Raw genomic sequence first — 21,123 nt, 5'->3', positions numbered from 1 at the left:
GCTGGTGAGAAGACAGCGAAATGGCGCCTCCGGCCCCCGGCCCGGCCTCTGGCGGCTCCGGGGAGGTAGACGAGCTGTTCGACGTGAAGAACGCCTTCTACATCGGCAGCTACCAGCAGTGCATAAATGAGGCGCAGCGGGTGAAGGTGCGGCCGTGCAGGGGCGCGGGGACGCTGGGGGCGGAGGCGGAGGACGCTTTCTGGTGGCCGCGAGCCGCGTTCTGCGTCTAAAAACTTTCTCTTTTCTTCTCGCGTTTTTTGGGCCACCTCTTCCACAGTTCAGTGAGGAGTAGTCACTGTCCCATGACAGAACCCAGAGCAGTAACAGTTTACGGTACTGCTCACTCGTACAGCGTTCTCTCTGCGCCCTTGAAAGTGTTTTGAGTAAGGGAGGTGTTTATGCCACTGTAGTGACAATAAGCCTATTTTGTTCAGCCGTACCTTCAGTTCCCGTGAGATGGAGACTGTTGCTTATCCTCATTTTACGGATGAGAACCCTAAAGTTCAGAGAAGGACTTTCCCTGCCCAACCAGCCTGGTTATTTCTCCCAGAGCTTACCCATTCATTCATTCATTCTTCATTGAGCACTTTTGTGGACGGGCACTGTATTCCGCTGGACTCAGAATGATAAACACAGTTTCCCAGCGCAGTGGCTCAAACGCCTGTAATTCTGGCGCTTTGGGAGGCCGAGGCGGGCAGATCGCATGCGCCCAGGAGTTAGAGACCAGCTTGGGCAACATGGAGAAACCATGAGTCTACCAAAAATTAGCCGGGCGTGGTGGCGGGCACTTGTAATCTCAGCTACCGGGAGGCTGAGACAGGAGAATCGCTTCAACCCGGAGGCCGAGGTTGCAGTGAACCGAGATCGCGCCACCGCACTCCAGCCTGGGTGACAAAGTTGTAAGAATTAAAGAGGAAAGAAACACGAAAGGTGGCTTGCCAGTCAAGACAGGTTTATTTTAGAGAAAACAAACCTGAGAGGCGCCTTCTGGCGGAGTTGGGTCAGAGGCACACTCTTTTACAGACTAAGAGTTTTTAAGGATTCAGGGTCGGAGAGTTTATCAGAGGCTTGAACTGCTTCTGTGTCTCTTCGTTGTGCCTATCTGGGAGGGAGAGTTGTGTGTCTGTTCCCATACATCTTTCTTTTTTCTTTTTCTTTTCTTTTCTTTTCTTTTTTTTTTTTTGAGATGGAGACTCGCGCTGTCGCCAGGCTGGAGTGCAGTGGCGTGATCTCGGCTCACTGCAACCTCCGCCCCCAGGTTCAAGCAATTCTCCTTTCTCAGCCTCTCGAGTAGCTGGGATTACAGGCGCGCGCCACCATGGCCCGGCTAATTTTTGTATTTTTAGTAGAGACGGGGTTTCACCATGTTGGCCAGGATGGTCTCCATCTCTTGACCTTGTGATCTGCCCGCCTTGGCCTACCAAAGTGTTGGGATTACAGGTGTGAGCCACCGTGCCCAGCCTCCCATACATCTTTCTGCAGCTGCAGGCATACCCCCCTACTCTGCTTTTAGCTTGCCTATTTTAGTGCACCTGAAGGGAAAGGAATGTGCTTATTAAGGCCCACTGTTTTACTGGGGCCCATTGTATGAAGGTGAAGTTTGGCAGTTACCCAAGAAATTTTCTTCCCACTCTCTCTCTGTCCGAGCTGTCTTTCTGTGTTTTACTGTCTCCTCTTTCTGGCTGCTTGTAGTTGGAAGTGATTTCCTGGCCGGGCGCGGTGGTTCACACCTGTAATCCCAGCACTTTGGGAGGCCGAGGCGGGCGGATCACCTGAGGTCAGGAGTTCGAGACCAGCCTGACCAACTTGGTGAAACCCCGTCTCTACTAAAAAATACAAAAATTAGCCGGGCATGGTGGCAGGCACCTTAATCCCAGCTACTTGGGAGGCAGAGGCAGGAGAATCGTTTGAACCCGGGAGGTGGAGGTTGCAGTGAGCCAAGATCCAGCCATTGCATTCAAGCCTGGGGAACAAGAGCAAGACTTCTCTATTAAAAAAAAGAAAAAAGAAATTTCCTTAAAATGCATGAGGCTAGAAAGGGGGCTGGAACTTAAAGTGGCAGTGTTTGTCTGAGATGTTGGTGCTCTTACTATGTCAAAAGTGAGACCCTATCTCAAAAAAAAAAAAAAAGAAAAAAAGAATGTTTCTAGTAGGCTTTCTTGTCTTCACCAGAACCCGCCACTGGAAAAAGAAAAAAAAAAGGCAGAGGGAGATTTGAGACACAGAGATGATGGAAGCAGAGATGGGAGTGATGTGGCTACAAACTGAGGAATGTAACAGTCACCAAAAGCTGGGAGAGGCAGGGAAGTATCCTCCCCTAGAGCCTTTGGAAGGAGTGTGGCCCTGCTGACACCTTGATTTGGGACTTCTGGGCTCCAGGACTGTGACTGTGAAGGAATACTTTTTTTTTTTTTTTTTTTTTTTTTGAGACAGGATCTCACTCTGTGTCACCCAGGCTGGAGTGCAGTGGCATCCTCCTCCTGGGTTCAAGCGATTGTTCTGCCTCAGCCTCCCAAGTGGCTAGGATTACAGGTGCCCACCACCACACCCAGCTAATTTTTTTTTGTTTTTTTGTTTTTGAGATGGAGTCTTGCCCTGTTGCCCAGGCTGGAGTGCAGTGGCACGATCTCAGCTCACCACAACCTCTGCCTCCAGGGTTCAAGCAGTTCTCCTGCCTCAGCCTCCCTAGTAGCTGGGACTACAGGCGTGTGCCACCACACCCAGCTAATTTTTGTATTTTTCCTAGTGATGGGGTTTCACTGTGTTGGCCAGGCTCGTCTGTAACTCCTGACCTCATGATCCGCCTGCCTCAGCCTCCCAAAGTGCTGGGATTATAGGCATGAGTTACCGTTCCGGGCCTAATTTTTGTATTTTTAGTAGAGACAGGGTTTTATCATGTTGGTCAGGCTGATCTCGAACTCCTGACCTCAAGTGACCTGCCCGCCTCAGCCTCCCACAGTGCTGGGATTACAGGTGTGAGCCACCACGCCTGGCCAGGAATACTTTTTTTTTTTTTTTTTTTTTTTTTTGAGACAGAGTCTAACTCTGTCACCCAGGCTAGAGTGCAGTGGCACAATCTCAGCTCACTGCATCCTCTGCCTCCTGGGTTCACACCATTCTCCTGCCTCAGCCTTCAGCGTAGCTGGGATTACAGGTGCCTGCCACCACGCCCAGCTAATTTTTGTTTTTTTGTTTTTGAGATGGAGTCTTGCTCTGTTGCCCAGGCTGGAGTGTAGTGGCATGATCTCAGCTCACCACAACCTCTGCCTCCTGGGTTCAAGCGATTCTCCTGCCTCAGCCTCCCGAGTAGGTGGGATTACAGGCATGCGCCACCACACCTGGCTAATTTTTGAGGAACACATTTTTTAAGCCATCTGGTCTGTGGTAGTTCATGACAGTGGCCTGAGCAACCTCAGCCCCACCTGAGGTGGCCCCAGGGAGAGCACCTGGCAGTCTTTGCCCTTTGCTGCCCCCAGCACTAGGCTACCATCATGACGTTTCTGGGTTTCTGACATTTGCCAGTTGCCCACAAGATGGCAGGCACCGCCCAGCTGTTGAGGTTGAAGCAGCTCATAGGCCTTGAGTTGCTGACGGCCCAGTGCGGTCAGATCACTGGCTACAGGGACAGAAGGGAGGAGTTACTACCCCCAAGGTTTCCGGCTACAGGGCCCCCATCCTGTCACCTGCCTTCCCAAACAGTACCCTGATTCCTCAACCATGGCCACATCTTAAGCCACCTGGGGCCAGTGCTGGGGCCATCCTAGGGCCAGGTGACCTTGGTGGATGTGGCCTCCTGGCTTTGGTGGTTCCTGGGCTCCCAGGTGATCCTAGTGAGCCCTTGGGGTTGAAGAGCAATGCTCTCCCACCCCGGGGACACACATGCATCCTGATGGTAGGATCGTCCCTGGGAGTCGAGGAAAACCACAATGGTTCCAGAGCCTCACGTCAGGGTCACGGTCTGCACATTTGTTGTTGTTATGCTTCCCGGCACTCTTGTCTCTCCAGTGCACTCTGCAGCCTCTGAGCACTTCCGCACGCACAGTCTCCTGGGCACCTGCATTTCACACAGGGGCGGCTGAGGCCACCCTGGTGCCCCCGATGGCGCCCCACTGTGTCCTCACTTTGAAAGCCCAACAGCCAGCTTTTGTCTCTTTTTTTTCCCTAAAGATAGACAGGGTCTCACTCTGTCACCCAGGCCGGAGTGCAGTGCAGTGGCATGATCATAGTCCACTGTAGCCTCGACCTCCCAGGCTCAAGTGATCCTCCTTCATGAACCTCCTGAGTCACTGGGACTACAGGTGCATGCTACCACACCTGGCTAATATTTATAATTTTTTTATGGACACAGGGTCTCAGACCGGGCACGGTGGCTCATGCCTGTAATCCCAGCACTTTGGGAGGCCGAGGCGGCTGGTTCACAAGGTCAGGAGTTCAAGACCAGCCTGGCCAATATGGTGAAACCCTGTCTCTACTAAAAATACATGTAGTCGCGGCTACTCGGGAGACTGAGGCAGAAAAATCTCTTGAACCCAGGCGGCAGAGGTTGTAGTGAGCCAAGATACACGCCACTGCACTCCAACCTGGGTGACAGAGCAAGACTCCATCAAAAAAAAAAAAAAAAAAAAAGACTATGCTTTTTGCTATGTTGCCTATGCTGGTCTCAAACTCCTGGGCTCAAGCAGTGCTCCTGCTTTGGCCTCCCAAAGCACTGGGTTTACAGGTGTGAGCCACCACACCTGGCCTGTCTTTTTTAACTGAGGGTGGCATGTGGCCCTGGGCTAGTCACCTAACTGATGTCCACCTCAGAAGGTTGATTGAGAGTTACTTATTTATTTTTTTATTGAGATGGAGTCTTGCTCTGTCACCTAGGCTGGAGTGCAATGGCGTGATCTCGGCTTACTACAGCCTCTATCTCCCGGGTTCAAGTGATTCTCCTGCCTCAGCCTCCTGAGTAGGCGCCCGCCACCACACCTGGCTAATTTTTGTATTTTTAAGTAGAGGCGGGGTTTCACCATGTTGGCCAGGCTGGTCTGGAACTCCTGACCTAATGATCCACCCACCTCGACCTCCCAAAGTGCTGGGATTACAGGCATGAGCTACCATGCCCGGCCTATAATATGTTTCTTTGCATACTTGAAAAGGTACATCTTTCACCTGTCCATCCCATTTGCAGGTGGGGCTCGATTTCTGCAGCCACCACCCTCCGCATGCCTTTGACATTCTTCTAGGAGTTATTTATTTAGATGGCATCTTGTTCCAAATCATAGCCAGATACCCACTCTGGCTACCAGGGCCTGAGCAGAAGCTGCTGGGTCCTCTTGGCAATGGCAGCCTGAGTCAGGCTGGGGCCAGGTCTGCGGCGGCCTGGGATGAGGACACGTTTTGACATCCACGCTCCTCCCTCAGGCTGGGGAGAAGGAAGAGATGTGGCTTGGAATCTGTGGTTCTCAGCTTCAGAGGACAGGGCAGAGTGACTCCCCCTGGTTTGGGCACTGGGTCCTTTGACCCTGTGCCTTGACAGCTGGCAGGCCTTCTTGCTGACAGCCTTCTCAGTCCCCTCTGTTTAGAGGTTGTTGGAGTGGCGATGCCAAGGTGGCTGGGCCCCTTCCCAACTGTACTTTCCTCTCGAAGCCCCCAGGGGCCTGGGCAAGCACCCTCAGGCCATGGGCTGAGCTGCACTGTGCCCACCTGCCATGGGCACCCTGGGAAGTCAGCCAGCCTCCGGGGGCAGCATGCAAAGCTGTGTTCTGGAGGAGCGGCCCCAGCCTCCCTGCCTGGCCTGGGCTCAGGGGCAGCTTCATTATCATCCCAAAATGGATGTTGCCACAGGTTACCTCCCTCTTGCTCCTCAGTTCTGTGCAATGGCTGGGCTGTGGGGGTGTGGCCCAAGTACATAGCCATTCCCAGGGTCTCCCCTGGCCAGGGCTGGACACAGATGTCACCACACTGGGGCAGCCAAACTGAGCTCAAAATGTCTTGAGACAAAAGCAGAACAAAATCAAGCCACAGTGGCCCCATGTCCAGAAGTTAGAGGTGCGGGTGCCACCCTGGCTTCTTAAGTGTGGCTGGGACAGACACTGAACTTGGGAGCAAGCCACCTTCCTGGGGTGGTGTCAGCGCGGGATGAGATCAGGCACCCCCCGTGTAGGGTACCCCCAGCAGAGGCCACTCGGGCTACGGAGGATCAGGGCTGGGACTCAGACCTCCAACCCTGCCAGAGAAGCCACCTGTCCCCAGTGTACAGGGGCCTGTCTGTCATGCTCACCCTGTGTGGGCTGCGCTGGGCCTCCCACTGTGCGTCCTGACTCACATTGGTTCCCACAGCTGTCAAGCCCAGAGAGAGACGTGGAGAGGGACGTCTTCCTGTATAGAGCGTACCTGGCGCAGGTGAGTGCGGGCCTTGGCCGGGGGCAAGAGTGATGAACAGAGTAGAGGGTGGAGCTGGGGACAGGAAGGCACCACAGAGTGGGTGGCGGGGACAGTAAACAAAGCAGGGACCCAGGCCTGCAATGTTCAGTGACTGTGAACAGCCAGCGCAGCCAGCATGTGAAGGTGGCTGTGTCACGGAGGCCTGAGACTGCCAGGCCAGGGGGCCTGGGTCACAGCTTCTTGATTTTTTTTTTTTTTTGAGACGGAGTCTCACTCTGTCGTACTCGATCTCAGCTCACTGCAACCTCCGTCTCCTGGGTTCAAGTGATTCTCCTGTCTCAGCCTCCCAAGTAGCTGGGACTACAGGCGTGCGCCACCACGCCCGGCTAATTTTTATATTTTTAATAAACACGTGGTTTCACCACATTAGCCAGGGTGGTCTTGGACTCCTGACTTCATGATCCACCTGCCTCAGCCTCCCAAAGTGCTGGGATTACAGGCGTGAGCCAACGCGCCCAGCCAATTTTTTTTTTTTTTTTCTAAAATAATTGGTAGGAGCCAGGCACAGTGGCTCACACCTGTAATCTTTGGGAGGCTGAGGTGGGAGGATCACTTGAAGCCAGGAGTTCAAGACCAGCCTGGGCAACATAGTGAGACCCCCGTCTCTACAAAAAAAATTAAAAAATAAGCCAGTCATGGTGGCATGTGCCTGGAGTCCCAGCTAATTGGGAGGCTGTGGCAGGAGGATCAGTTGAGCCCAGGAGGTCAAGATTACAGTGAGCCGTGATCACGCCATTGCACTCCAGCCTGGACAACATAGCAAGACCTTGTCTCTAAAAAAATAAGAATGGGGGCTGGGCCCGGTGGTTCACGCCTGTAATCCCAGCACTTTGGGAGGCCAAGGCGGGCAGATCACCTGAGGTCAGGAGTTCGAGACCAGCCTCAACATGGAGAAACCCTGTCTCTACTAAAAATACAGAATTAGCCAGGTGTGGTGGTGCATGCCTGTAATCCCAGCTACTTGGGAGGCTGAGGCAGGAGAATTGCTTGAACCTGGGAGGCAGAGGTTTCGGTGAGCCGAGGTCACGGCATTACACTCCAGCCTGGGCAACAAGAGCGAAACTCCATCTCAAAAAAAAAAAAGGCCGGGCGTGGTGGCTCACACCTGTAATCCCAGCATTTTGGGAGGCCAAGGTGGGTGGATCACAAGGTCAGGAGATTGAGACCATCCTGGCTAACACAGTGAAACCCCGTCTCTACTAAAAATACAAAAAAATTAGCCGGGCGTGGTGGCGGGCGCCTGTAGTCTCAGCTACTCGGGAGGCTGAGGCAGGAGAATGGTGTGAACCCGGGAGGCGGAGCTTGCAGTGAGCCGAGATCACGCCACTGCACTCCAGCCTGGGCGACAGAGCGAGACTCTGTCTCGAAAAAAAAAAAAATGGGGAAGGAACCATCTAGGAGGGAACACAGTGAGGGACGGGCCCCCAGCTGCAGATGTGACAGTGGTATCAGTCTGGGCATCCTCAGAGGGCCAGTAGGTGGGCAGGGCTGGCTGGGGGCATGTCCTGCTTTATAGAAGCGCATGTCACAACCCCCATAACTGCTGCTGCCCTGCCCCCAGGTGACACGCCCTTCACCTCACCACCAGAGGTGGACAGCTGCCAGGGGATAGACAGTAACCTACCAGGGTCCCTAGCTCAAGGCATGGGCAGTGTGGCCCTGCAGATGAGGGCACACTTGGCTGCTCATGACAGGTGACGCCATGCCACCCTCCACAGTGTACTGCAGTGGAGGTGGCCCATGCTGGGCTGAGGGGTCCCTGGTGGGGCAGGGGCTTCCTGTCTGGGGCTCTCCCTGCCAAGCTGAAGACATGGAAGGAAATCCTCTGGGGTGGACGGGTGCAGCTGACGCCTCGTCCCTACTGCAGAGGAAGTTCGGTGTGGTCCTGGATGAGATCAAGCCCTCCTCGGCCCCTGAGCTCCAGGCCGTGCGCATGTTTGCTGACTACCTCGCCCACGAGAGTCGGAGGTGAGGCCCCAGAGAATGGGTTGGCCTGAGGCGTGGGGCCATCTTCAAGGCCTGTTGGTTATGAACCTGGGTGGGTGGGGGCATGGTGTGCAGCGCACAGCATCCCTCAGATTAGGCGCCTCTCCCCTCTGCTCCCCTGCTGCTTTGTGCCTCAGTTTCCCTCACCTGCACAGCAGTGTGGGGCTGGTGATGGATCCTGCTTCAAAGGGGAGGGTCAGAGACAGTGCTGTGTGTGCACACGCCCTCATGGATCACAAGGCACTCTCTGAACCTAGAACTGAAAATATCAATTACCGAGCAGCCCTCTGCAACACCCAGAGCCCCAAGACAGCCCAGGGCGCAGCGGGGGCAGGGCCCTCCCATCAGTTTTCTTATTTATTTATTTAGAGACGGAGTCTCACTCTGTCACCAGGCTGGAGTGCAGTGGTGCGATCTCGGCTCACTGCAACCTCTGCCTCCTGGGTTCAAGTGATTCTTGTGCCTCAGCCTCCTGAGTAGCTAGGACTACAGCTGCGTGCCACCACGTCCAGCTAATTTTTGTATTTTAGCAGAGACTGGGTTTCACCGTGTTGCCCAGGGTGGTCTGGAACTCCTGAGCTCAGGCGGTCTGCCCACCTCAGCCTCCCAAATCCTATCAGTTTTCTAGTCCCAGCGAGTTGGGGACTGCAACCTGCCAGTATCTCCCCCGGAGCCCAGTGGGAGGGCAGGTGAGGCCACACCTGTCCTGCCCCTGAGCCACAGGCCAGCGTTGGTCAAACGCCCATGGGCGGCAGCCAAGGGGAGAGGGGGCTGGGCTGTGGGGACCCAGGAACCTTGCCCCCTCCTGCTGTGGGGTCGGAGTGAGGGTCTGGCATGGGGAGACTGCTGTGATCCTGCTCTTCCTTGGCCCACGGAGGCAGTGTCCCAACTACCGCCTCCCTTCACTCAAAGAAACCTGGGGTTCCTGGGAGCTGACTCCTGTGCAGAGGCAGCATGGTGGGGTGAATGGTGTCCCCCAAAAGGTACGTCCATATCCTATCCCACATGCTTGTGAATATGATATCATTTGGAAAAAGGGTCTTTGCCGATCAGATTAAGAGATAAGGAGATGAAGACATGCTGGATTTAGGGTGGGCCCCAAAGCCAAGGACTTGTGTCCTTTTAAGAGATAAAAGGAGGGCTGGGTGCAGTGGCTCATACTTGTAATCCCAGCACTTTGGGAGGACGAGGTGGGCAGATCACCTGAGGTCAGGAGTTTTCAAGACCAGCCTGGCCAACGTGGTGAAACCACATTTCTATTAAAAATACAGAATTAACAGGATGTGATGTCTGTGATTCCAGCTACTTGGGAGGCTGAGGCAGGAGAATCACTTGAACCTGGCAGGCAGAGGTTGCAGTGAGCCAAGGTCGCACTAGTGCACTCCAGCCTGGGTGACAGCGGGAGACTGTCTTAAAAAAGAAAAAAAAAGGAAAGAGGCCCACAGAGTTAAGCCCATGTGACAACAGACTGGAGTGACATGTTTGCTAGCCAAGGAGCACCACGAGTGGCCAGCAGCCACCAGAGCTGGGAGAGAGGCTTGGGACGGCCTTGCCCTCCAGCCTCCAGCTGGAGCCAGCCCTGCCGCCACCTTGACTTCAGACTTACGGCCTCCAGAGCTGTGAGGAACAAATCCCTGTTGTCCTTAACCGCCCGGGCTGTGGTGCTTTGCCACAGCAGCTCCAGGACATTCAGACAGGTGACCTCCCAGGGCCACCGTTTCTCCCACCCTGCACTTACTTCACCAGCTGGAGTGAAGGCAGGGAACCCTGGGTCCCCCAGGAGCAGCAGCTGCTGTGAGCATCACAGAAAAGCAGCCCCGGAGAGCAGGCGGTCCAGGCAGGGGCTTGTGGTCCGTTCATCTGGCTGCACAGCCGCGACCTCATTGGCAGGACGCCCCGGGGACAAGAAGCATCCATTAGTAATTGGTTTTGGTTTTGATTTTGTTTTCTTGAGATACGGTCTTGCTCTGTCGCTCAGCCTGGCATACAGTGGCACAATCTTGGCTTACTGCAGCCTTGATCTCCCAGGCTCAAGTGCTCATCCCACCTCAGCCTCCCGAATAGCTGGGACTACAGGCACGCATCACCATGCCTGGCTAATTTGTATATTTTTTAGAGATGGGGTTTTGCCTGGCCGGGCGCAGTGGCTCACACCTGTAATCCCAGCACTTTGGGAGGCCGAGGCGGGCGGATCATGAGGTCAGGAGATGGAGACCATCCTGGCTAACACGTGAAACCCCATCTCTACTAAAAATACAAAAAAAATTAGCCGGGCATGGTGGCAGGTGCCTGTAGTCCCAGCTACTCGGGAGGCTGAGGCAGGAGAATGGCATGAACCCGGGAGGCGGAGCTTGCAGTGAGCCAAGATCGCACCACTGCACTCCAGCCTGGGCGAAAGTGCGAGACTCCGTCTCAAAAAAAAAAAAAAAAAGAGAGAGAGATGGGGTTTTGCCATGTTGCCCAGGCTGGTCTCAAACTCCTGGGCTCAAGCGATCCGCCCAGTAATTGATTTTGTTGCTGTTGTTTGTTTTTGAGATGGTCTCCCTCTGTCACCCAGGCTGGAGTGCAGAGGTGTGACCACAGCTCACCGCAGCTTCAACCTCCCGGGCTGAAGCCATCCTCCTGCCTCAGCCTCCCAAGTAGTTGAGACTACAGGCGCCACCAGGCCCAGCTGACTTTCTTACTTTTTTGTAGAAAAAGGGGTCCTACTATGTTGCCCAGGGTGGTCTTGAACTCCTGGGCTTAAGCGATCCTGCCTTGGCCTCCCAAAGCGCTGGGGTTACAGGTGTGAGCCACAGTACCCGGCCCCATTGGTAATTGTAACACCTTAGGATGACAACATTACAGTACCAACGCTACGACAACTGGCAGTGTTTATACACCCTTGTGTGCTGGAGCCTCAGGAAGCTTTGTAAGATGGTCTTGGGAGCTCCTTGCTCCTCCCCTGCATGATCCCTGTAACATGGTCCCTCAGCACGGGGAAACAGACTCAGACCTGAAGTCACTTGTCTGTCGGACCTGGCACTGTGGCAAGCCCTCAGTGGAGCCTGGTTGGTATCAGACATGCCATGCCCTCAGTGACACCTCAGACACGGGCCCTGGGCAGACAGCCCCCAGACGCGCGTGGATGCTTACGGGGTCACAGAGCCATGTTTGAACCCAGAAGAACACCAGCTTTGGTCTAGGGTGGCCCCCTCACCTGCCTTCTCTTTTTAGCTGCTCAATAGCCATGGGGAATGGAGGGTCTGGGTCCAGTTAGGGACACGGAGGCATGGGTGACCTGTGCCCTCGGAGCTGAGCCGGTCCTCAGCCTCGCCTGGGCTCAAGCCTGGCCCTGGCCCGCAGCACACTGGCCATCTTCAGGGTGCAGCTAGCACCCTGGGCTCTCAGGGACTGAGGGCAGCCGCCCTGGCATTGGGGGTGCCCCAGGGCTCCCATCCTTCTGCACGGCCCCTCGGCACCCAGGCCGACCTCCTGCTAGAAGACGTGGCCTTGAAGCCCACAGGGTTGATGGGTTATGGTCAGGAGTCCCAGCTGGGCCCACCAGCCTCCTCAGGAAGGTGGGTGAGGTTGGTGTGAGACTGACGGTGCCTCCTCATGTCCCCTTGGAGCGCCCCACCCCACATCTCCCGGCCTCGGGTCCTTTCCTGGCCCAGCATGAGAGGTGCTTCATAGGAACGGAGGGAGGACATGTCGGGACAGCTCGACGCTCGGCCTGCTGCTGCTCTGCACCCCCAGGGCCTGGCTCACCCTCTCTGGACCTGTCTGCTTCCAAGGAAGGGGACCCTCTGAGGTCCCACAGAGGCCACCCCAGCTGTGGGTCCTGAGCATCTCTGTCTTACAGGGACAGCATCGTGGCCGAGCTGGACCGAGAGATGAGCAGGAGCGTGGACGTGACCAACACCACCTTCCTGCTCATGGCTGCCTCCATCTATCTCCACGACCAGAACCCGGATGCCGCCCTGCGTGCGCTGCACCAGGGGGATAGCCTGGAGTGGTGAGTGGCCTCCCTGCTCTGGGGCCAGCCCAGGGAGGCAAGTGCCCCCTGCCACATCTCCAGGCTGCGCACAGCCTCGCTGGCTGTCGTCATGGGAGCAGAGAAAGGTGGTGCTGAAATGAGGCCCTGGCCTGCTGTCCAGGCTCCAGCTCCCCTGCCCAGTGTGGGAGGCACTCCCATCTGCGCACCAGGCTGCGGATCCAAGGACACGGTGCCCAGGCTGCAAACCCTCTGTTCCCAAGGGCAGAGCAGAAAGCGGCTTTGTCTCTGCTCGGTTTCTGTGTCCCCACCCCCCACGAAGCCTTCTGTGTCTCGGCCCTGGGCCCAGTCTCTCAGGCCTCCCCGGGCCCCCCATACCGGCCCTCCTCCAGGGCCCTCTGGGGTTGGGGTGCTGAAGCCCTGCAAGGCTGGTGCCCCCCTCCACCCTAGGATGTGACTCCGGGCCATGTCCAGGGCACTGGTCACAGAAAGTGTGTCAGTTCTTCCCCGTGAGCTGTCCCTGCAGTGCCTGCCTTCCACTGTGAGTTGCAAGCTGGGCATTTCATGGTCACTGTGGATCTGCTCCCATCCCACCTCCATCCACAGAGGGCTTAGAATTGCAGGGCGAGCCAGTCATGGTGACATGCACCTATGTTTCCAGCTACTTGGGAGGCGGAAGCAGGAGTATCCCTTGAGTCTGGGAGGTGGAGGCTGCAGTGAGCCGTGATGGTGCCACTGCACTCCAGCCTGGGTGGCAGAGCCAGACCCTGACTCACACACAAAAAAGAAAATAAATAGGGATGTCACACTGTCGGCGAGCCGGCCGACTTGGTGCTGGTCCAGGTGCTGGCTCCTGTTGGCAGGAAAACAAGAACAAGAGGCCTCACTAATAATTCGTGATCACAGCCACCTGGGGCTGAGAGGGATGAGGGGACGAGGGGACCTGCAGAGAGTGGGTGGCCCCAGGGCTCTGCTGCAGGTGCAGGTGCAGGGGCGGGTGCGTGGCCCTCCTCTAGGGCCTTGTTTCTGAGTGTTGATGCCTCCAGGGTGTCGAGTCCGGGCAGGGCCCTCCATCTGGAAGCACAGCCCATGGAGGCTGCTTCTCCAGATGGGCGGTGAGTGGGCCGGGGCCTGAAACCCCATCCTCGGTACCTCCCCCAGAGCTCCTGGGCCCGAGGAAGCTGAGCGGTGAAATGTGGGAGTGAGGGTGTCCTCCTCTGCTGGGCTGGGCTGGTGGTCCTAAGCACAGGACTTAGGAACATCCCAGACACACACAGTGAGCCCTGGGTGTGGAGCGGCCATGCAATGTGTCTGTGGCCACCCGCTGACCGCCCCCCCGCCCTGTCCTGCAGCACAGCCATGACAGTGCAGATCCTGCTGAAGCTGGACCGCCTGGACCTCGCCCGGTGAGCCCTCCCGCCCCTCTCCACCCGCACTGAGCCACAGCCCAGAGCGTCTGTGGTGCTGTCATTACTCTTGTTGTCTTTCCTTTCCATGGGGGTGGCTTGCTGTTGTTCAGCCCTTCCCTGCAGTATGTTCCCAGGGAGGAGGGCCATGGCTCTCTGTGCCTCAGTTTCTCTCTATGCAGTGGGTGGCAGGCCTCTCCCACAGGGTGAGGGTGGGCTTCATGGAGGGAGAGTGGAGGTTGTGCCCGGAGCAACATGTTACTTGGCCAGCTTGTAACTGTGCCGTGGGGCTGGCGGGGCCTGCACGTGGCATCACCAGGTCGGAGGCCATGGCTGGGGGTCCAGGACTCCCCTGCTGCCGTTTCCAAAGCGCTTGCCTCAGAGTTGTTCACACTGTAGTTCCGTTGCCCTTCCCTGCGTTCCATCCTCCATGGAGTGAGTCTCTGCTGAGCCCTACCTTGTGGTGGCCACCCTGGGGGGCCATAGCTGGCCCCAGTCCCACCTTCCCAGGGCCTGCACGTGGTCAGACGGGCAGGGTGGCTCGGGCACTTAGTCGTGGGGTATGAGCATGCAGTGGAGCACAAAGCAGGGGCCATCCCCAGGCTCCGGTGGGCCCCAAGTGGGGACAAGGCAGGGATGGCCAGGCCAGGGCCCTCGGCCACTCAGCCCCTCTGTCATCTGTCCCCGCCCCAGGAAGGAGCTGAAGAGAATGCAGGACCTGGACGAGGATGCCACCCTCACCCAGCTTGCCACTGCCTGGGTCAGCCTGGCCACGGTGAGCCCTAGGCCATGAGGTGGGTGGGCATTGCGGGCACCTGGCTGAGCAGGGTCTGTGGGCACCCCCACCTGTGCGTAGGCTGCTGGCCACTCCAGTGGGGCTCCAGGATCAGGCCGTGGCCCCTGCCAGCCTGGCATAACTCAGCCTTGACTCCATTCCGGGCTTCTCACAGCCAAGCGACTTGGCCAGAGCCAGAGCGAAGAGATGGTGGGGGCGGGGACAGGGGTTCCTGAGCCTGAGGCACAGGGGTACTCGAGGGTCTGGGTTGGCCTGGCAGGCCCTCCTCCCCTCAGGGCTTCCTGGGGTTTTCTGCGACTCAGCTTTGCTCTCCAGGGTCCTGGTCGCCAGCCAGGGACGGAGTTCAGTGTTCCCATAGCAGCGGTGGAGATGTCCTCAGCTCCCAGGCCTGGGCACCTCCGCCTGGCAACAGCCCCTCTCCTGGTTTCTGGGACTTGGCCCCCTTCTGAGCCACTCTTTTGTGTGGGCCTATTAAAATGTGCTTCCTGGCTGGTCGCAGTGGCTCACGCCTGTAATCCCAGCACCTCGGGAGGCCGAGGCGGGTGGATCATGTGAGGTTGGGAGTTCTAGACCAGCCTGACCAACATGGAGAAACCCCATCTTTACCAAAAATACAAAATTAGCTGGGCTTGGTGCCATGCACCTGTAAACCCAGCTACTCAGGAGGCTGAGGCAGGAGAATCGCTTGAACCCGGGAGGTGGAGGTTGCGGTGAGCCAAGATCGCGCCATTGCACTCCTGCCTGAGCAACAAGAGTGAAACTCTGAGAAAGAAAAAAAAAAATGTGCTCCCCGTCCCTGCCCGCCACGGGGCTGAAGCCTCACCCAGACAGACTTCCAGTGACCGTCTAGTGTGGTAGAACAGGCCCCGGCAGACCTCTCGGGTAGTTTGGGCTGTTTTCACTGCCTGCCTTGGCCTCAGGCTCCCCCTGCAAGTGTTCTGCTGTTCTGAGCAAGTGGACAGGTCAGGGCTGCTGGTCACAGAGCTGACTCCTCCTCCTCTGACGTGCCCAGTGACCCAGTGGTCCCCACTCAGACCCTGAGCCAGCCACCTGTGCACTGAGGCCCTGGAAGCCCCAGATTCCACCTCTGTGTACTCAGCACTCCGGGAGCTGGGTGGGAGGTGGGGCAGGAGGCGGCCACGAGTCTTTAGGCCCCATCAGCAGAGTACAAGTTACGGGTAGTCCCCATGGTGGAGTGGCTGTGCCTTGAACCGGGCACACCAGATTCGTCTCTGTGCAGTGCTGGAGTCCCCCCCGCTAGGGGAGGGGGCTGTCGGGGGAAGGGCCGGGCAGCAGGGGCACAGGCAGTGATGCGGGACCCTCCCTGCAGGGCGGTGAGAAGCTGCAGGATGCCTACTACATCTTCCAGGAGATGGCTGACAAGTGCTCGCCCACCCTGCTGCTGCTCAATGGGCAGGCGGCCTGCCACATGGCCCAGGGCCGCTGGGAGGCCGCCGAGGGCCTGCTGCAGGAGGCGCTAGACAAGGTAGGCACAAGCCTGTCCCAGAGTGGGGACGGAGGGAAGGCCAGGCGGCCAGAGGGTGGGGTCAGGGCGGACAGAAACAAGTGTAGCAGAGACCCCCTGGGTGTGCGTGTGGCCCCACAGGGCTTCTAAGGCCCAGTCAGCAGCGAGATCCACAAAGCAGGGATCTCACCTGCAAAGAAATCCAGATTCCGGGCTCACAGAAATGGGGCATCTGGGCAGCCTGGGCCTCAGTGGTCTGAGCCGTCCTTGTTGTCACCTCAGCTGCCTGGCCCGGGACCTGCAAGTGGGACCCCTCACCTGAGTACATATTCAGTATTGGAGAGACACTCCCAGTCCTTATGTAGGGGAGAGTGTGCTGTGGACAGGAGCTCTTCGTTGAGAGAGCGCTGCCTGCCCAGGGTGGCTGCAGTCATCTCCTGCCTGATGTCTGCAGTCTTTTCTTTCTTTCTTTCTTTCTTTTTTTTTTTGAGATGGAGTCTCACTCTGTCACCCAGGCTGCAGTGCAGTGGTGTGATCTCAGCTCACTGCAACCTCCGCCTCCTGGGTTCAAGTGATTCTTTTGCCTCAGCCTCCCAAGTAGCTGGGATTACAGGCGGCTGCCACCACGCCTGGCTAATTTTTGTATTTTTAGTAGAGACGGGGTTTCGCCATGTTGGTCAGGCTGGTCTCAAACTCCTGACCTCAGGTGATCCACCCGCCTCAGCCTCCCAAAGTGCTGGGATTATAGGCATGAGCCACCACGCCTGGCCATCTGCAGTCTTTATGAAGAGTTTATGTTATGTTAAATTAAAAATATATATATATTTTGTAAAGACGGGGTTGTTCTTGCTGTGTAGCCCAGGTTGGTCTCGAACTCCTGGCCTCAAGTGATCGTCCCACCTCAGCCTCCCAAAGCATTAGGATTATAGGTGTGAGCCACCATGCTTGGTGGATTTTTTTTTTTTTTTTGAGATGGAGTCTTGCTCTGTCGCCCAGGCTGGAGTGCAGTGGTGTGATCTCGGCTCACTGCAAGCTCTGCCTCCTGGGTTCATGCCATTCTCCTGCCTCAGCCTCCCGAGTAGCTGGGACTAAAGGCGCCCACCACCATGCCCAGCTAATTTTTTGTATTTTTAGTAGAGACGGGGTTTTGCTGTGTTAGCCAGGATGGTCTCAATCTCCTGACCTCATGATGCTGCCCACCTCGGACTCCCAAAGTACTGGATTACAGGCGTGAGCCACTGTGCCCAGCCTGGATTATTATTTTTATAATCAGAAAGGACATCAAAGCTTTTTCCATTTTGGAGAAACGAATTTTGGGGGGTTTTTTGTTTGTTTTTTGAAACAGGGTATGCCACCATGCGTGGCTAATTTTTGTATTTTTTGTTAGAAATGGGGTCTCACTGTGTTGTCCAGGTTAGTCTTGAACTCCTGGGCTCAAACAATTCTCACCCTCCTTGGCCTTCTAAAGTGCTGGGATGATAGACATGCGCCAGTGCGCCCAGCTGAGAAACAGTTTTAATCTAGTGACAAACACTGGTGAAGCCCTCCTCCCTGTCTGACTTGCCAGGGGCTGAGTTATCATCAGAAAGTTGTTTGCAGAGCGGGGCGGGCCAAGGGGTATCAGGCTGGCCCCATCACAGGCCGGGTACTGCTCCTCCTGAGCAGGGTCCATCTTTAGCTCTGAGCAGTCAGGGCTGGTCAGGAACTCCCAGCCTGATGTGCAATCTCAGACAGGCTGTGTGTCCCTCGCTGCCCCAGGGGCAAGACTGGCGCCCTCCTCCACCACCCTGCCCCTCCCTGCCACCTGAGAACACTTGGATGCATGTTGTGTTCATGGCGGCATCCTCTGGGGGCTTTTGTTACACCTCTCAGGTGACACGTTCTGTGACTCACCAGTTAGATGACTCCCTTCTGTCCTTGTCTCTTGAAACACCACCTGGGGCTGGCTGGCCATGCCCCTTGGCCCTGGTGGCCTCCCTGTGGCTGTGGTCACCCTGCATTCTTGCTGGGTTTTGGGAGGCACTCAGGTCCCCCCACTTCCCTTTGGAGCCACCTCATGGCTGCTCCTGTGAGCGCAAGCTGGTGTCCCCCTTCATGGTGGAGACTGAGGCTCAGAAAAGTCCGGTCTGCAAAAAGGTGCCCTGCCATGGGCCGCCGTGGGCAGGTCGGGCTCCGGGCGCGTCCTGGTTGGTGTGTCTGTGCTCCAAGCAGACACCCGGGCTCTGGCTGGGTCTCCTGGCCTAGATGTTTCCTAGGGTCCTGTGTGCTGGGAGCCTAGAGTGAGTGAGTCAGGCAAGGTTCCCTGCCGAGGTTTCCTTCAAGGCTCCTTGGGAGCTGGTGCAGGGGTGGCAGGTCTGCCCATGGCCTCGGGGTTCGTTGTACAGCAGGAGTTGAGGCCATCTGGGTCTGGGCCCCATGGCTTTGAGATGTGTGGGACAAATACAACCTTCCCAAGTCTCTGTAAACAAGGGGTCGTACCCCAGGCTGGACCACAGATGGGGAAACTGAGGCTCAGTGAGGCGGCTGGCCCCTTGGCACCGTATCATCTGAGATCTCCACCTTGCAGAGCGGTGGGCAGTGTCAGTCCCACCCCACCTCTGAGGAGGTGACCTTGTGTGGTGCTGCCTGAGGTGGGGGTGACGGGCAGGCATGGGGGCTGGAGTGGCTGACCCTGCCTCCCCGTGTCTGCCTGTGTCTCCAGGATAGTGGCTACCCGGAGACGCTGGTCAACCTCATCGTCCTGTCCCAGCACCTGGGCAAGCCCCCTGAGGTAAGCGGCCCCCAGGGCTCCAGGCCAACCCTAATGTCCAGACCCTGGGACCCCAGCCTGGGGTCCAGGCCCTAATCCCTAGGCCCCTGGGAAAACTCTGTATACAGTATGCCTACCGCAGCCCACCTCCCTCACAAACCCTGTGCCCCCCAACCCATCCTCACCTGGGGCCCTGCCCGACCTGCTCCCCTGAACACCACAATACATCCCCCACCATGTACGGAGGCCAGCTCCATGCCAGCGCCTCTCCAGGGGCAGGCCCATCCCTCCACCCCCACCCTGAAGGTTCTCCGAGATCAGCCCAGTCCCAAGGCAGGGTGAGGAGCCCCCTGGGGTATTGTGGCTCTTACCCCAATCCACCCCTGTGCAGCAGGTCAGAGCCACCGTGGGGTCCCCGTGTTCGGCTCACCTGCCTCCCTGCCTCCCCTGCAGGTGACAAACCGATACCTGTCCCAGCTGAAGGACGCCCACAGGTCCCATCCCTTCATCAAGGAGTACCAGGCCAAGGTGAGCGGTGGGGATGGCCTGTCCCCGAGAACCAGGCCAGGGGGCGCCTGGAGCTCAGCCTGGGCTCACATGCGCCCTCTCTCTCTCCCTCCACCTGTCTCCCCACACCCTGCCCCCACCCTGTGTTGCCATGTGTCTTGCTAAAGGAGAACGACTTTGACAGGCTGGTGCTACAGTACGCTCCCAGCACCTGAGGCTGGCCCGGAGCTGTCAGGACCATGAAGCCAGGACAGAGGCCAGGAGCCCTGCAGCCCTCCCCACCGAGCATCCACCCTGCATCCCCTCTGGGGGCAGGAGCCCACCCCCAGCACCCCCATCTGTTAATAAATATCTCAACTCCAGGGTGTTCCACCTGATGATGTGCTCTGGTGACTTTGCTGGGGGCGTGTGGGAGCTGATGCTCAGGGAGAGTCCTGGGGCACCGGCGTCCAGGGCTGTTCCTGGAGACCAGGGTCTGTGACGAGCAGCAGCTGTGCAGACCCCCACCCCGCCCCTCACACAGCCACAACCTGCTCCTGCCAGGCCAGAGGCAGCACAGCCCTGGCCCCTAGAGGCCACTGAGCAGTCCTGGTTGGCATCAGGGGAAACTGAGGCACAGAGAAGTCATGCCGCTATCATGAGGGGCACCAAGATTCAAAATGAGAACCCCTAGTGGCCTGGAGGAAGTGGGGGCCAGGGCAGGAAAAACTCAGGCCTCAGCTCAGCAAAGCCGGAGGGGCCCTGCAGGGTCAGCGTTGACCCCAGGTGCTGCTCCTGCCGCCCCGCAAACCCTCCTCCAAGGCAGAGTCCTGCTGTGGCAGGGTCCTGGGGCCAAGCACCCAGCCGCGATGAGAGGCGGCCGCACCATTTAGGGAGGGAGGTGGGTGGGTGGCAGCAGGGCTGGCCGGAGCCTCCCAGATGTCACCATTGAGCTGTGCCCACCCGAACAACAAAAAGGAGCTGCCAGGCTAGGTTCTAGGGGGACAGGCACCCTGGCAGTGGGCATGACCGGTGCAGAGGTCCCTCGGTGGCACAGGGCTGTGAGGTCAAGGGGCGCTGGATGGGGATGCATGCCCTTTGACCTCTGAGCCTGGCCTGGGCTTATCTCCCAGGGAAAAGATAAGACACTGGGTTTCCCCAAGCCACACCCAGGCCTATTCATTTGAAACCAGACCCCGTCTCTGGTTGCCAGGGCAGGACAGCAAGCGACCCCCGCCCCCAGCCTGGTAGGGGAGGGAAGTGGCAAAAGAGGACTCCCTGGGCAGGGACATTAGGAGGGGTCCAGGCTGAGCTTTCTGGAGGGAGGAGACCTTGGGGTGGGTGGGGGGACACTGGCCTCAAGACTGACCTCCGCCCAGCCTTGGGTGCCTGGTCCCCAGCTGCCAGTAGAGCCGCCTTCCATTCCTGCCCTGCACCCACCCGTTGGCAGCCTCCTGGCTGGACCCGCCAAAAAGAAATTCGAGGCTGAGCTGGGGCTAGTGGGTGGGCGGGTGGCGCCTCTCCTGTGACCGATGGGCGCCATGGTGACCAGATAGTGCTGGCCGAGAGGGTGGAGGGAGGTGGCTGGGACTGTCCACGGCTGCCCCACAGGCCTGGCTGGACCTTTGAGAGCATATCCCCCTCATCCCCCTCTGCCTGCCAGGCAGGTTGTGGCGTTAGTCACATCTCTGGCCTCCGGCTGGACCTGAACTATTGGCCAGGCCAAGCCTTGTGCCCCACCCCTACACTAGGCCCCTAGTCCACATGGAGTCCACGTTCAAGAATAAAGAGTGGGGCCAGGCACGGTGGCTCATGCCTGTAATCCCAGCA

At 57.5% G+C, this 21,123-nt stretch overlaps 1 protein-coding gene across 3 annotated transcripts; it reads left to right on the top strand.

Moving 5' to 3' along the window:
- The first annotated feature begins 10 nt into the window (after nucleotides 1–10).
- COPE (COPI coat complex subunit epsilon) lies at nucleotides 11–19,691 on the top strand. Of its 3 annotated transcripts, XM_003817743.5 has the most exons (10): nucleotides 11–146; nucleotides 6,325–6,387; nucleotides 8,297–8,397; nucleotides 12,260–12,412; nucleotides 13,744–13,797; nucleotides 14,491–14,572; nucleotides 15,924–16,079; nucleotides 18,760–18,828; nucleotides 19,261–19,335; nucleotides 19,482–19,691. In XM_003817743.5, the coding sequence occupies exons 1-10, from the start codon at nucleotides 21–23 to the stop codon at nucleotides 19,527–19,529; spliced, it is 927 nt and encodes a 308-aa protein (XP_003817791.1). In that variant the 5' UTR covers nucleotides 11–20; the 3' UTR covers nucleotides 19,530–19,691. The 3 variants fall into 3 exon arrangements, with proteins under 3 accessions (XP_003817791.1, XP_008969263.1, XP_063456110.1); XM_008971015.4 differs by lacking the exon at nucleotides 15,924–16,079; XM_063600040.1 differs by having other exon boundaries at nucleotides 19,261–19,691.
- The last annotated feature ends 1,432 nt before the right edge of the window (nucleotides 19,692–21,123 follow it).

This window comes from Pan paniscus, chromosome 20 (genome assembly GCF_029289425.2).
Source record: "Pan paniscus chromosome 20, NHGRI_mPanPan1-v2.0_pri, whole genome shotgun sequence".
Lineage (NCBI taxonomy): Eukaryota > Metazoa > Chordata > Mammalia > Primates > Hominidae > Pan > Pan paniscus.
The sequence above is the reverse complement of the archived record's forward strand: the minus strand, read 5'-3'. Positions and strand labels throughout refer to the sequence as shown.